At 38.7% G+C, this 15985-nt stretch overlaps 1 protein-coding gene across 1 annotated transcript; it reads left to right on the top strand.

The window, feature by feature from the left end:
* The first annotated feature begins 1428 nt into the window (after window positions 1-1428).
* On the top strand, window positions 1429-15011 carry HHLA1 (HERV-H LTR-associating 1). The gene is made up of 12 exons (XM_054385614.1): window positions 1429-1450; window positions 1933-2016; window positions 2112-2195; window positions 3542-3625; window positions 4189-4245; window positions 4357-4443; window positions 5190-5282; window positions 6374-6571; window positions 7165-7236; window positions 7468-7539; window positions 14411-14567; window positions 14921-15011. Exons 1-12 carry the CDS (start codon window positions 1429-1431, stop codon window positions 15009-15011), a joined length of 1101 nt encoding a protein of 366 aa, XP_054241589.1.
* Window positions 15012-15985: the final 974 nt, after the last annotated feature.

Genomic DNA, 15985 nt, shown 5'->3' with positions numbered 1-15985 from the left:
ATGAGAGCAGCAAAGTAACCCAGGAAGAGAGCCTAACAGAGAGTTGCTTGGTATCTTAACAGGGAAAATTGCTTCTCAGTCTCTTTCTTCACTTCACAGCTTCATGCATAAGAAGAGAAAAGAGAGAGAAGCAAGTGGCAGTGCTGGCTACTGCAGGTAACAAGCAGTGTGTCAGGAGACTGTGTGTGGGTGTTAAGGGGCATGAGAAACATTGTGTTGGGCATGGAGGTGTTAGCAGATTGACCCTTCTCCTGCAGGGTGAGGAGACACCCACTACTGCTGCAAGGGCTCCTTGTCCAATCCAGGGCTTAACCAGGTCCCTGGCTAGTTTAACCTGTGTCCTTGCAGAAATCTAAAATGTTGTGGCTTTGTTGTTTTGGTTTGGTTTTTTTCCCTTCATTCCTTCCCAGCTCCTTCTTTTTTTTTTTTTTTTTTTTTTTTCCTCTTCACTTTCTTCTATGCTGTGGACAAGTCCTACTTTCATCAGCTTGCTTATGAATTAGTTAAAAATAATACTGATGTAACTGTAAAACTGTATTTCTCTCCAAGTTTGATTTTTGTTCTCATCTCAGCTTCCTATAGTTTTTCCATTCTGGTCTTTTTTTTTTTTTTTCTGTCTCTGTCAAGTACACACAGACCCTCCTCCTCACACACACTGCTCTGCCTCTTCATGGCTTTGTGGGAGGGAAGCAAAAGAACATCTTGGGAAATTTTGGCTTGGGAAAAATAAATAAGAGACATCAACAAGAAGAAAACATATTAAAGTAAGAAGAGTGATTCAGCTACCATCAATTTATTCTGTCATAGCAGTATAGCATCCAAGGCAGCTGAAAAAAAAAAAATCTGTGTTTTCATCCCAGCTCCATGAAGCATTGGGGAAGGGAGCACATTTTCTAGGCACTTTCTCCTCCATTTGTGATCTGCCAGGAGAGATCTGCTGTTCTTTTGGCAGTAAATACCCACTGCCAGGCACGAGAGGGCACAAAGCCACTGGGCCTGTCTCTGCTCCCCAGCAGCCTGTGCTCAGGGCAAGCTCAAGGGACTAGGGGACATAAAGCCTGACCTAAATCTTAGCCTACCATTTCACTGCCCACTTGAGTTTTCTGTTTTCAGGCTTCTCACTGCACTCCTGGCATCTTTATTTTCCCAGCACAGGCTTTTCAGTGCACTCCAATACATAACTCCTCATTTTACTTTTCCCATTCTGGAAGATTTTTGCAGTACATAAGAAGTGTTGCACTTGATGACCTTAGAGGTCTTATCCAGACTTAATGATTCTGTAATTCTGTGTTTCTATAAGGGGTTTAATGGCCATTTCCCTATGCATGCTCACATAGCCAGCTCCTCAGAGTGCCCTTCTTTTTTCCAGAGCTACCAGCAAAGTCCCTGGATCTGGCTGCTATTAACCTGACAGAGCTGGTGAACAGTATGCTCCACACAGCCCTCAAAGGTAATGGGACAGGGCAGGGCAGGTCATGCAGGGTGTCAGCCTGGCAGTCACTGAGACAAAGGGCCAACAGCAGCAGCAGCAGCAGCAGCAGCAGCAGGAGCCATAAATGCAGGGCACCTGCTCCGGAATTGATCCTAGGAGCACGTGAGCCCTGTGGATTTATAATGCAGATAGCTGTGTGCTCCCAAGAATTTAGAAATTAGTGTGTGTTTCTATATAGACACAATATAATTACTTCTGAGATGCCTTCAGAAAGCACTTTATAATCCAGTGTAGGTTTGAATTTTAAAAAAGTAAAAAAAAAAATAAAATAAAAAGAAAGGAAGAAGCAATACAAATGATTCTTCCCTCAGTGGAAACGAGAAACAAAATTGAGTCTCAGGCACCTTAGGAGTCTTTCAGAAATTAAATTAGCAGAGTCAAAACATGCTGTTCTCATAATTTGTTCCAACCACTAATTACAAGGGCATGTGTTTCTGCAGGTACCAAAACACTCTTCTCTTTGCTGAGTGTCACATCTTACAGCTCCTTTGCCTTCCACAAAGTGTCAGTCACCATTTATAACAGTGAGTGCCTCAGCACTTTGCTCCATGCAGGAGCAGTTTCTCTCACACTCCCTGTGCACCCAGACACTGATTTTTCTCTGTCTCTCTCCCTACAGTTTCTAACGTGAAAAATGTTGACCCTGGCAAGTTCCCTATGCATTACTGCTACTGTTTGAACAATGTGACAAATGACTTGACAGGTTGGTACACAAAAGAAGTTGGCAATTTTATGTGCTTGAGTTATGTTCTTTGGAGCTGAAAGCTGTAGCCTGAATTCTGCTGACTTCATCCTTATGAGTAGCATTGCCATACTGAGGTCAGCAGCCATAACTCATGACGAGTGGAAGATCTAAAGTTTGAGGGAGACTCAATGAACTCAGCCCTAGAGGGCTGCACTCAGCCAGACAGTCTGGGAAGGAACCATCATTCAGGTGTCCAGCACAGTTTCTCTAGTGGAAAGACCTCCCTTTCCTATTTGGAATACAAAAAAAAAAAAGGCAGCACAGGAGAAACAATCTGGCAATGCCTGATACAGTGTCTTAGGCCTTTTTCCCTCTCCTGAGATAACCCACAGAGATGAACAAAGGCTTCTCTGCACCAGTAGACTCCAGTAACTTCACTGAGCTTAATAGGAGTGAAAAAGCAGGACCAACATTTTCATAGAGCTGTTTAATGGAGTGGAAAATCTTTCACCTATAAACTTCATTCCCACCCCTCATCTCATAGTATTTAACATTCCAGGATGGATCTGAGAGCTTAGATTCCACGTGTGGTTAATGTAAGCTATCAAGGGTAGCTCAACAGCTGGGGGCCAGAACCCATATGCTCTAAAATGCTTGTGATGACCCCATACAAGCCACAAAAGCTTTCATGGATTCTTCTGGAGACACGTATCTCACAAGCCTTACTGCATGAAGACTCAATATGCCTTGGAGGAAAATGGAGACATTTTAATCTTTCTGTCCCAAATTCATGATATCTTGATGATTAGAGAATCCTCCCAAGTAGTAAAAATCCAGGGTGCAACCCAGGGTTCATGTTTGTTGCTCCCTGTGACTGCTATAGCCCTTTATGAAAAAGTTGTAGCCTCACACCGTTAGTCATTTTTGAGCTGACAACAACATGGGTATGTTTGAAGGAGACCTCAGAAGAGACAATCAGATGCCTCCTGGAAGGTCCTACGTGGTAGATGAGAAGTTAGTGCAGGCAAAAGCTACAGATTTTGGATCTCTTACTACATTTAAGTAGACTAAGTAGAGTGTTACTTCAAATTGTTCATGTGAACAGATAAATTCCATTTAACACACATTTGGTATTAGTTTGGATATCATCTTTGAGAAGATACTTCTATAGATTATTCTAGTGGCTTCTTAAGTCCAATCTCCTTCAACAGGAACATTTTAAACTTTAAAATATTGTAAATCTTGTCACGTACAAATATATACCCAAATTATGATCTTATATAAAAGGGATTTTTTTTTTTAACTTACCATAGATGATAGAATTTGTGTTCTCAATCATAACATTTCTCTATTTTGTTGTCCAGATTTTACAGCTTTACTTGTTGATATTATTGGAAACTCCACCAGCTATCTCACAGAAATTTTCAAATCCAGTTCTATTCTCTCAGGTTTGCATTTCCTTTTAACATTTACTGTTGTCTCATTTGCCTGGCTTACTCCTGGCATGGAAACAAACATAGAAAGATGCCTAAAAGCCTGTTGCTCCTACTAAGCAGTATTTCTGTTGCAAAGCATGGACTGCAGTTGTAAACAAAGTCTCATTAGAGGATCAAGATACATACATAACATTTCTATGCATAATACCGAGGCATACATGTTTCTATGAGCAGCTAGGTTTTGCTTGACAAATTGGTGAACTATTATTATAAAATATTGTTATTTGGGGGACTTATGATTACCAGATAATAATGATGGGCTTTATTTTTGGAAGATTTTTTTTTTAAATGTAAAAATACTTGAAATTTAGAATTTTAATTAGATAAAAGTATTTCCCCTGGAAACAGCATTTCTATTTGCAACTGGTTCAAGGTTTTTGTCAGATCAGAAGGAAAATATTTGGCCAGCTACAGTAGCTGCATACCATTTTGTGTTTGTGTTTTCAACTGTTCAGGATAATGTCATAATGAAAACTGGTAACAATGATCTGGTTTACATATTTTTTGCCTTTCAGTGCATCAGAGCAATGATTCTGATTGTATCTACATCTGTGTGATGACAGGACAGACAGGTAAATGTTAAAACCATTTCACCTCAAAATATTGCCCTGCTTATTCTCACAGATGACATACTAGAAAACAAGCCTTTCTCCATAATTGTATTTCTCCATTTCAATTTGCAGGGCGAAATCTGTCTGACTTTTGGGAAATGCTGGAAACGTCTCCTGTTGTTAATTACACGTTTTCCAGCAACACATCATCTGACCTGGGTAAGCATATCCTGGAGAATAAAAGAAGCAGCAATAAAATAAAAGAACAACAATGAAAACCACATCCAAGTAGCACTTGCAATGAATACTCCATCCTCACAATGTAGAAATATTTCTTAAAATATTAATTAACATTTTTATTATTACTAATATGCACATTTATATTATCATTCCATTGGAATGTTTTATATTATTTTGTGTTACGTAATATCACAAATATAAGAAAAAATTTCAAAATTTTAAATTACTAACTACAAGGTCTTCTAGTTGAGGAACAAACAAAACTTACTGGGATGAGAGCTTTTGCAGAATTCAGTGTTGGACTGGGGAGGTTCCCTGATGCTCTTAATCTAAGTGGGTACACTCCATAGCTCTCAGCATCCATTTCCTCCTGCCTTTATGAGAGCTGCCTTCAGAAAGGAGATGAATATATTCAGCAAGTGTTCTGCATGGCTCCTCCACCCAAAACTGCTTTCCCAGGTTGAGCTGCACTCCAGATTACCTCTCATGGCTGCCCAAGACTATTTTCAACACTTGACTGAAACAGGAAGACAGTGAAAGCAATGGGAAGATTACCTATGCTGAAAGCTGTAGGATGCTGTTAGGAAAAAAAAAAAATAGGACATTTTTCTGAAAATGGCACTAATTTAGAAAGCTATTAGATCAGAACTTAATTTAATTCCTTTTTATCACACAATATGTGATGGATGGTGAGCATTCTAACCCTATCTTCTTGTACCTCAAAGATCTAGATTCAATTCTTTCAAGCGTCGTGAAATTGCAGGAAGACTCAAACAAAACTCTGGATGCATCAACAGAACATGTGTGGACTTCAAAAAGTAAGCAAATATTGTCAGACCTAATTTATATTCTCCTTGATTAATGTCTTCACAAGTGAGCATAGATTTTTTGCTGCACAGTACTATGATGTTGAACTACAATTACAGAGTAAGAAGCTTGCCCAAAACAGCAGAAGATCATCTAGGTCAGTAATGCACTGACTAGGGGAAGGACAGAAAAAAATATGTGAAAATCCTTTTTACTACAAAAAGAAATTTTCTATAAAGGCAGAGAAGAAAAAAAAAAAGATTGTTGGTTTCAAAATAAATTATATATACACATTATTTTAAAAACTATTTCCTCTCCATTTTATTGCCCTTTTTTTCTTCCTTTTTCTCTGTCTTTGATTGACATTCAGTTGTGTGTACCCAGGCATTTCATAAACTTCAATGCACTTATCTTCACTGCAGGGCTACATGATAGACAAGTGCTAGTCTGCCTTATTTTGCAAGGCTTCACGCTTGCATGTAGCAGAAGCCAAAAGCCATTCAGACCTTGACTTTATACCTTCTTGTCACTGCAGCTGCAACTTTCCACAACAAAATTTCTACATTTCCCCTAGCCAGTGTGCTGTCTTTTCGTTAACTCTCTTGATTTGCTTAACCACATATCAACCTTTCTATTTCTTCTGTCCCCAGCTGTCATTCCTGCCTCAAAATGTCATCAGTTCCCAAATTCCAGTTTCTACCCTCCAGTACCTGCCTGCTCTCCTTCACACAGACAAGCGTTTCCACTTCTTTCCACTGCAGTGAAGCCTTTTAGGAAATGAACAATCATTTCTGCAGAAAACCAACCACCACCACTTTGCTGGAACATTTCAGTTTCTTATTTTGTTTATGAAAGCTTATAAATTAAAATGTTCTCAGTTTCAAATATTATTGACGCTCTCCATGTTTCCATATTTCTAATGAAATGGAGAGGTAGCCACTCACCTGCCAGGGAAGCACACAAGAAGTAGATGAGATTTCAAGGGCATGTTTTAAATATTAACGCCTGCTTGTGCGATGTGCTCACTGCTGCCATGGGGCACCAACATCATCACTATGTTGCTGGTGCCCTCCTGCTGTCTTTGCCTCTCCTACTTCTCCAGCTACCAGGATCCCTCTTGTCCAGAAAGGGGAGGAAATCCCCACCACGAGGTTCTCAGCATGGCCAAAGACTGTTGGAGCAAAAGGATCGGGGTTCCTATCACCACACGTGGATGATTCCAGACCACGAGGCACAGCCGTACCCCCTCCAACTGCTGGGAGGAGCTTAGCCCTGTCACCAGCCCTGCAGCACAGCACCAGTGAGTGTGGCAAGGAGTGACACTGCTTTCCCCTTTGGTTTGGACAAAAGCTGAAAATGCATCTTTTGAGGTGGAGGCTGGGAGGCCCTACAGGGAGACCCACTCTAGGTCACTAGAGAGTTGATTTCTTTATTGTAGGGAAAAAAAAAAAACAAACAACAAAAAACCCAAATAAAAAAATAACACAAAACCAAAACACCAGCTATAGGGCCCATTCTGTAGTTTCATATGCTTTGGAAAAAAAAAAAAAAAAACAAACCCCTAAGTCTTGCTTCTCATGGACACTTCTGACACAGATTAACTCCAAATTTTGTGAGAGGATCTGTGGAAAAGCAACACAGAGCTGCTTCTCTTGGTCTACAGCAAACATCTTCTTCAAATCCTGCATTTCCTTAGCCCTCAGTCACCTCAACATCTAGCAAAGTACAGCTTTCATCCTTTCTTTTTCATCTTGGCATTTTTATACGACTCTGGAAATACTGGGTGAGGGACTCTGGCTGTTGAGCTGTCTCCTCTATAACAATTCCTCTCACTAGACTGATAATAACAAATATCCTGGATGACATGAAGCATGGGTCTTTCTGTTCCCATAGCTGCCATGGACACATTTTGGATGCAGACAATGTCTCCTCAAGAAACCAGCAAAGTGATGCAAACAGAGCCAGGTGAGATGGGTCTGGGATAATAACAAAGTATGTCAATTGGCACATTTATGAAGTGTTAAGTAAAATCTATAGAAATAGCTGTAAATGTAGAATGCATGTATACATCAGTATCTATGGAAGTGTTTATTACTGGTCTATGATTCAGCTCCCCTTTTTTTTTTTTTTGGTGTTACTCTTTCAATATTTTTTTAAAAGATATTAAGGCAAGTTACATTCTTTTTCCTCCTTTAGATTTGTCTTCCTCAGTACTTCCTTTGCTGCCATACAAGCCTGGTGTGTCACTGAAACTTTATTCAGCTACCCGTAAGTAGCTGCACCTCGTGCAGCAAAACCAGTAGTGTGTTTGAAAGTGTACCAGTGTGCATGCAGAAATAATGTGCATTTAATTGATATGGTATCTTCTGTATGTAAAACATCCAAAATATCTAAGGGACTGCTTCTAGGTTTGTGGATCATGCACAATCACATATGCAAAATAAAAATTCTACTGTGCTGATGGAATGAAAATATGTACATTCAGTGTAATTTTTTTTTACATGGATTGATTATTGCAGAGTCTAAGATTTCATTCATTACAAGCTAAAATATCATTAATTAAATTTCCCTATTGAAATAAATATATTAAGTCAATTCATGACACACGAAATCTCCAAAACTGCCTTGAATTTGCCTTACTACAAACTTCCTCTTCAGCTAGAAAAGGACCATTATCAACTAAATTTTCAGGAAGGTTTTCTTCCTCTTAAGCACCACAAATGAAGAGTTGATATAAGTTGATGTGCCACCACTCCACTCATAAGTATCTTTTGTTCATGTTAGCAATAATATTATATTTACAGATAATTATTTAGTAAGAGATTACATGCTTTGGAAAACTGGACTTGATTGTCCACTGGACTGGTGGGGAATCTGAACTCTGGGAGAGTCCAGCACCTGCTTTGGATGCTGGATGTGTGCATCTGCCCAAGTTTGCAAAGGAGGAGCAGCGCTCAGGGCTACAAGTTGGAATAAATCTCAGCTACAAATTCAAGTCTTGGGAACTGAATACAACTAGTTCAGCTCTAGGTACTGGCATCAGGGACACTTAAAACTAGGCAAAATCTTGTAGATATTTTCAGTACCGTCGAGATCCTTCCACTCTCGGTCTAATGTCCTTGCTCCCAGTGGAAACCAAGCCACTTGACCAGCTGCAGTAAAACAAAGTACAGCTGAAGCTGCATGTATGGCACAGTCCCTGATTGTGTGTTTCCTATCAAGCTGGTTAAGGAAGTCAGTTTGAGGAATATGTTGGTGTGCATGTTCCAGCACTGATACTAATATGGAAAGCACATTGATATTTTCATGATTTCATACTGGAGAAAAAAATCCAGACTGTTGATCCTAGGATCCATGTAAAATCTGTGTGCCAATTCCAGATAGGAACTGTAATTGCCTGCTCTTTGATGCAGCATAATCTTTTCAGGAAGATAAATTTAATAGCTACCACTAAGGTCAGCGTGGAAAATCCTACAGGGCATGACACTGGGGCAATAACTGTATTCAGTCCTAGTCTAGAAAGGTGAACAATATATAACAAAATACTTTTTTTTTCAGAATAAGCAGGTGGCTCCATTCCAGGATTTCCTGGGTTTAAGACTATGTCATGCCAGTTTGGCTGCTTAGACCTGTAATAGGACTAACAGCTCATGGGATAGTCTGGCAAGAGACTGTTATTGGTCTCCTTGCTGAAACTGATTCTGTTGCTACTACAAATGAGTGGGAACACAACTCTTGCTGGGTGGTGAGGACTGCCAGAGGGAATTCTGCATATCTGTCCCTCAACTGTTTGGCAGCTGTCTAAGAGAAGCATAGATGCTGGGTGGTGCAAATATATAGGACTACGTTTCTGGAATCTTCAGTATTGTTTGACTTAATACTGCAGATAAAACCAGAGGAATATAAACAACTAAAATGTCAGTCAAATAATACTTTTTCAAAGATCTGTTTGGACATGTAGGAAATACATGAAAAAAAAATCAATATGATGAAATAAAGGTCTGCAATTTCTGAAGGCTGGTAGGCAAGGAGAGCAAAAAGAAATGATTATATGGGTTGTGATGGATTAATAGGAAACATGGCAAAATAAACTGCACCACCCTGGTATTGTCAAAGGAAATCATGGGTCTTTGATGTGAATGCTGCTGACGTGGATGCTTTGATATTAAACTGCTGCTGACAGCCTGTCAAAACAGGAGAGGCAAAGTGGTAAGCTGATCATCACTAGCAGGTTTTTGCAAGAAGGGAAACTGCAGTCATATGGTCCTCCTCTGCTAGTGGAGATGACTCAGAGCATTGGGGGTGCAGCCAGCTCCCTGGTTCCATAAAGACCCTCAGGTCTTCATTTTGGTATTAAAGTGCATGTTCTGGCCTGGATTCCCTATTAATATCACCATTTCTAATGGTATTTTATATATGGACTTCCTTTGGATCATTGCTGAATTCCAGCAAGACTTTGTCTGTAAAGGTTTGGGGTTTTGAGGGGGAGGTAAATATACCTGAGTCAGAAAGGTTCTTTCACAAATCTCCAATTTCTCTGTCTCTGAGAATAGTCACATAGTAGCTGAGCAGTAGCATCCTACAGTTTTGGCATCATTTGCTTTTTCCTTTCATTTTGCTGTTGCTGCCTGCAGCAGCAATCCAAGATCAGGATTCTGTGTTGTTACTTTTTGTAGCTTTTGCTGATTCTGACCAGGTTTTTCACAGCTGCCAGCCCTGTTCAGGTTAGTTGAGTTTATCAGCATATGTTGGATTTCTTATCATCATTTTCTTTTCTGCAAAAAAAATTTTTTTAACTCAGTCTGTTAGCAAAGAAGGCAGTTGAGAGCATACAACTCACTGGAGCACCCACTTTCAGAAATAAATACTGTTATCAGAGATAAAATGCTGACCATGAAAAACAAAGTTTGGCAACAGGAGCAAGTGAGCAAGACTCACTGTGGCTGAGTCAAGGAGCAATTCTTGATGTTAAGAAGCTTTTTGAATCATGGAGATAAGAAAGCAAATATTTTTTTTAATCTTTCTCTCAATTTACTGCTCTTTAAAGAGATTGATGTACTGGTTTCCTCCTCTCATGCCCCAAGACATATATTTATTGCATGAAAAAAATAAACCAATGTCATATAATATGAATACAGTTTGACTGCTTGACAATGTTGGTGGTGTTAAAAGCAGAATTTGAGATGAACTAAGCTTCCTTATCTTTTCTGGGAGCAGAGTAATATGTTCTGGCAATTAAAATTCGGCACAAACCCAAAGGTCTCATCATGTCTTGTCTTCTTTGGCTGACTTCTACTTGAGGATTACATAACAGCCAGCCAAATGGAAGTTGCTGGAGCGTGTGACTAGACTTGTGTGCCCAGTCCATAGTGTTTGTTCATTTCCCAGTTGCTGTTTGGTGTGCAACACTACAGATACTGGAGAACCTAGAACTAGGTGCCAGCCTGTTCTGGAAAAGTTGGGAAACATGGATTTCAGTGAGGTCAGGGAGTGGAGTCACAAAGTGCCTCTCTATCAGAAACCATGCCAGAGGCTGTTTTCCTGCATATATCAATCATACATTTGGGGAAATAAATCAAACAGTGGGACTGCAAAGCAATGAAGGGCATCCACCATGCCCTGAAGACTGAGGTGTTATGCCAAGAAGTAATTTCTTAAATCACAAAAGTGGATGTCAGCTGATCAAATACACAAGAGTGTGTATTAAACAATGCAGGGAGGGAGATTTTAAATCTTAACTATTCACAGTAGCCATAGCATTTCTTTTTGCTGAAGGCAAAATTTAATCTCAGTGTCAGAGAGATGTGATATTGAGTTAATAAAGAAGTAATTTCTTAAATCACGAAAGTGGATGTCAGCTGATCAAATACACAAGTGTGTGTATTAAACCATGCAGGAAGGGAGATTTTAAGTCTTAATTATTCACAGTAGCCATAGCATTTCTTTTTGCTGAAGGCAAAATTTAATCTCAGTGTCAGAGAGATGTGATATTGAGTTAATAAAGGAGAAGTCTGTTTACTGCAGTAAGAACTGGTCACTTACCTGCCTATGAGTGTAACATAGTAATTTCAAACAGACAAGAGCAAATATCTGCACAGAGATCTGTGGTTCCTCCATTTTCTGGCCTCTTTTGACTGATTCAATTTATAGGAAAGGAAATTCTTAGAAATAAACTCCTGAAATAAATGCCTACTTCTATTTTTTAAAATTTCAATCCAATTCTCTAGGAACTTATGAATTAAATACAAAACCTACATTTCACAGTAGAAATTTATTACAGAAGAGATTAAAAAAAACCCCAAACTTATGAACACTGGAAATTTTAATTTCAGCAGTATAATGGGAGTATACTATCCAATCCAAAGAAAATTAAATACAGCATTAATTGAAATAGAATTTCAGCATTAAATAAATACAGCATTATGTAAACACAGCATTCATTTAAAATGAAGTGATTGTCAAACATGAAAACCAAGTAATTTGTTTAACTTTCAGATTCTTTATTTGATTTCTCTTTCCCACATAGATGAACTCTAATTGAAATTGCAGTCATTCAATTTACATTTAGATAAAGCTGAATTTCTGCTGGCAAAACACAAAGCTGGAGTGAAGCACTTAGGCAATTACACCTGTTAGACAGGATAGCAAGTACCCACTTTGGTGAAGGCTTTAAGACTCCTTGGAGTGTGGCCTTTAGCAAGTTTTAATTATTCACAGCAACTTTTACATCCCTTTTCATGGATATCTTATGTTCAAACCGCATTGCTGCATGCTCTGATGTTTAGTTATTAACATGAAGAATGCTTATTAAAGCCATAAATCATTCATTTTTAATTGCTATCAAGTGGGGAAGAAAAAATTGTGTCAAATTCTGTGAAGTGGACAAAGCCTCATGCCATTTTTCAAAGCTGAGAAGATGAGGAGAAATAGGACTCACTCTTGCCCAACTCTGACTAATTATGCCTGAAGTTTGTGTAGTGCTTTTTGACACACAGCTGGCTTTTGGATTAGCCCTCGAGTTTGAAAGCTGCAAGCATCTGCCTGATACTCCTCTGTGATACCTGCTGCTTTGGGCAAGCACTGGCAGAAGAGAAATAGTTTCATAGCGATCTCTTTCAGGCTGGCAGTGCCTTTATTTTCCTCCTGCCCATGAATGCCATTTTCTATTAAATTTCTTGTCAGCAGTAGACAGCTCAAGCTTATTTCAACAGAACTTCATTAGTCCAAATTTAACCTCTGTAACCTCTCCTATCGCATGACATAAGATGGCCCAAGTCTATAAAGCAAGTGGGACATGTGAACCTGGAAATGCAATTACACTGTCTGAGGGGATTATACTCTGCAGGTAAGGCAGTTTATCTACCCACAGCCAAATCTGCTGCTAGTTACACAAATAGAAAAGCCAGTTGACAATCATACTGCAGCTACCTTCTCTCTGCGTTCAGGCTCCTCTAGATGCACGTGAGGGGGACAGACATATCATGCAAAATGTGCCCTCTAACAGCCTGGTCCCTGGGTATCTCTTCAGAGGCCCAGCATGTTGTCCCTCACTTTCCAGAGTGGTGGCACACTGGAGACATTCTGTGGAAGTATTGCTCTATGCAGGGGACAACATGGGTGTGCATGCAGCTGCTCAGAATTGGATGTGATGCCCTGCAGGGCAGGTGGCTTCACTGAAGTGGCCCGAAGTGACCCAAAGTGTCCCAGTGACACAGCATCTCCTCCTTAGAGCCCTGTGATTAACTATGCCTTTTAGCATACTGTATATATTCACAGAATTATAGAATTGCATTTTTATTTTCTAGCAAGTCCTTCAATTCTGACCTATTGTAATGCAGCTGTTAGCTAAGGTGTGATATGGGGTGTGACAGATAATGGTTTCTAGAAGACAATGTTAGGTTTTTCTCTTAATATAATGAAAAGCCCTGGAAAAAGCTTCAATTTCCCCTTACCTTTTCTCAATTTCCCCTGTTTTCACCTCATGCTCTTTTCTATAACAGAAAGGGAATCTGAAGAGACATTGTAATTGTCACAGAGAAATCAAATAGCAATTCAGGATTTTTTTTTATAAGCTACCATCTCCTGTTTTTTAATATTGCTTTCTCTGCAGTTGGGCACAGCTGCATTTACTGTTGGGATGAAATGTTTGATGTGCAAATGTTTATCTCTTGCTGCTTTTTCAATGAATAGTATAAACTAGATATTTTGCTTTTAGTTGCCTCAAATGAGGGATAGAGGGACTTCCTCCCCAGGTACATCATTTCCCTGCATTCTTCTTAAGTTAAATACTCTTGTGGTCATCTCTTGAAGGAAAAAAACATTCATTAACGAATTGGTTTCTGGCAAACAAGTAGTAAAATGAAGAAATTATTCTCAGTGCAGGAAAAAGCTGCCCTTCTTTCCTTTAGTTATTTGTCAGTTTTCATAAAATCTGTAGGAATGTATTTATCCAGAGGTTCTTAACCCATCCCTAAAAACTGGTCTGAGTTTAGTTGATTATTCAAACCGCTAGAAGCAAGAAGGGAAAAACTGACAGACAGATAGAGAGGAAGCCATAACCTCTGCATGAATAAAGTTTAATTTGTTAACAAGGTGAGAGAAGTGATGGCAAGAGGCTGTTTGTTTAGTAGCTCAGTCATATTTAATCTAGGATTCATGTTTAGAAGGTGGGTCAAAGGACATTCGTGGAAGTAGAAGTGAATTTTTCATTAAAGTAGCTCATGTAAATATAAAATATCTAACCCAATAAATGTACGGTGCTGTTCTTTGTCTTGCTTTGCACTGTGGAAAACTGATGCTTCTGTGGCTACTGAACCTTCACCTAAAGATGCAACAATAACAAATTGCATCTTTAGAGTTGTTCCTTACATTTGTGATAAATGAAAGAGAAGTGGATTTAAGTAACTAACTAATAATGCTAAATAATACTCAATTTAACAGAATACTCGTGCTTTCATACAAGCAAATGCCAGGCTGTGTGCTGTTTCCTTTTCAATTATCTGCCTCAATCAGTTTTGATTTTAAGATCTCTACATGAGCTTATTAATCTGCATATTTCTCATAGCTCAGATAAGTTTTTTTGCAAGGAAAATCCGTGGAACAAACACTTCAGCAAGTTCAAAGTTGCATTTTTCCCTAGGGTGTCCACAGGCGATCCTCAAAGAGTCCCGTGCGACCTCACCTCCTGTCACTCTTACAGTTCAAAAGATCAATCCCTGTGTGATGGAGCTGTGTAGGTTTTTTCAGCTGTGCCTCTGTGTTGGTCAGAGAAGATATTCCAGGAAGGAATCCATGAGGTAAAACTCAGCCTTTGTTTCTCTCTCTTCAAACGCTCCATCGGGCTCTTTTAAAATGACAATTTGCAATCACCAATGCTTATTTTTAACAGTCTGTGGCTACTGGCTGAGACCCAAATGGGTCCTCAGTGCACTGATCAATGCCTGGTCTGGTTTCCAGTATTCAAACAAAGTGAATAAAACGGAGCTGAATTTTTCTAAATATCTAATAATAATATCTAATATCTAATAATATCTAATTGCACCCTTGAGGTCACATTCCAGCTTTTTATTTCCGTGTTCATTATTAGCAGTATGATATCCATAGAGCTGTGCTTATGAAAGGCAACAAGCTACTACTCTCCTCACTGCAGGTACTGTGTTGAATACTATTCCTGGTTCTTGAAAAATGCAAGTTATGTCTGTGAAAGAGTCAAAAGAGTTGCTTACTCTTACAGTAAGTAGATTTTCTCTTTATACCTTTACATACCATATTATGAATGTATAACAAAAAGGTTTAGATTTCCACAAGAGTGTTAACTATCTTTCATCAGATAGCTATTTTATCTCATAATATTTTTGAGGGATTAAAAAAACCCCTATCATTTAACTTTGTGTTTTTAACATTTTCCTCCTCTAATGACAGTTTTTTGTTGTTCTTTCAGCATTAAAACAAAAATGCCTCAAAAATATCTGTGCATCACTTTAGAGCACTGAAGAATTCTACTGCAAATTGGAAGATCTGTGGCAGTTTTATTAGTTGCCTCCTTCACTTCTCAGTGTAAAAATCAGGATGCAACATGTTATTTGCAAGTATTTGTAACATGACAAGCTATTAACCAGATGTTAACTTAGAAATGTGTCTTTCTCCAAGGCATTGTAAAATTAATGTGTAAAAACAGATGCATTTTATAAGTGATGCAACTGCAATAAAAGCATTGAAAGGCTTTTAAAAATTATATTTTATGAAGTATACTTATATGGTTGGCTAGTGAATGGAAATAGCTTTTCTGCTTTTATTTACAACTATAATACAGTAATCAAAATGAACGAATACAAAAGAATTTAAAAGAAACATAAAAGACCAAAGATAAGAAAGGTTTTTCTAATGTTAAATATGTGCAGATTTTCCTTTGTTCCAAATCAAGAGTCTATCATTACTTCAGTGACTCATCTAGTGCAGAACTTGACCAAAGGAATATTCACACCTATTGTACTCTTACTGAGTGACATATTTGCATGAACTCACCAAGATTCATCTCCTTTCTTATATTTATCTCTGGCGAATTAAAAGCCAGTGCTAAAAAAGAAAGGAGTAATGAAACAAAGTGCATGATCCCATATTTTGCTCCTATATTTTACTCAATTGCTGATCTACGTAATAAAGGACACTTGTGTGTGTATAAGAAATTTCTGCAGGAACACAAGTCCCTGGACAG

Source organism: Indicator indicator, chromosome 12 (assembly GCF_027791375.1).
Source record: "Indicator indicator isolate 239-I01 chromosome 12, UM_Iind_1.1, whole genome shotgun sequence".
Taxonomy (NCBI): Eukaryota; Metazoa; Chordata; class Aves; order Piciformes; family Indicatoridae; genus Indicator; species Indicator indicator.
This window is presented reverse-complemented; position numbering and strand designations above follow the sequence as displayed.

Coding starts and splice junctions, on each gene's coding strand:
- HHLA1 (XM_054385614.1), top strand. CDS start 1,429: ATGCTCCACACAGCCCTCAAAG. Junction 5,283..6,373: donor ACATGTGTGGACTTCAAAAA/GTAAGCAAATAT, acceptor CTACTTCTCCAG/CTACCAGGATCCCTCTTGTC. Junction 7,237..7,467: donor AGTGATGCAAACAGAGCCAG/GTGAGATGGGTC, acceptor TTCCTCCTTTAG/ATTTGTCTTCCTCAGTACTT.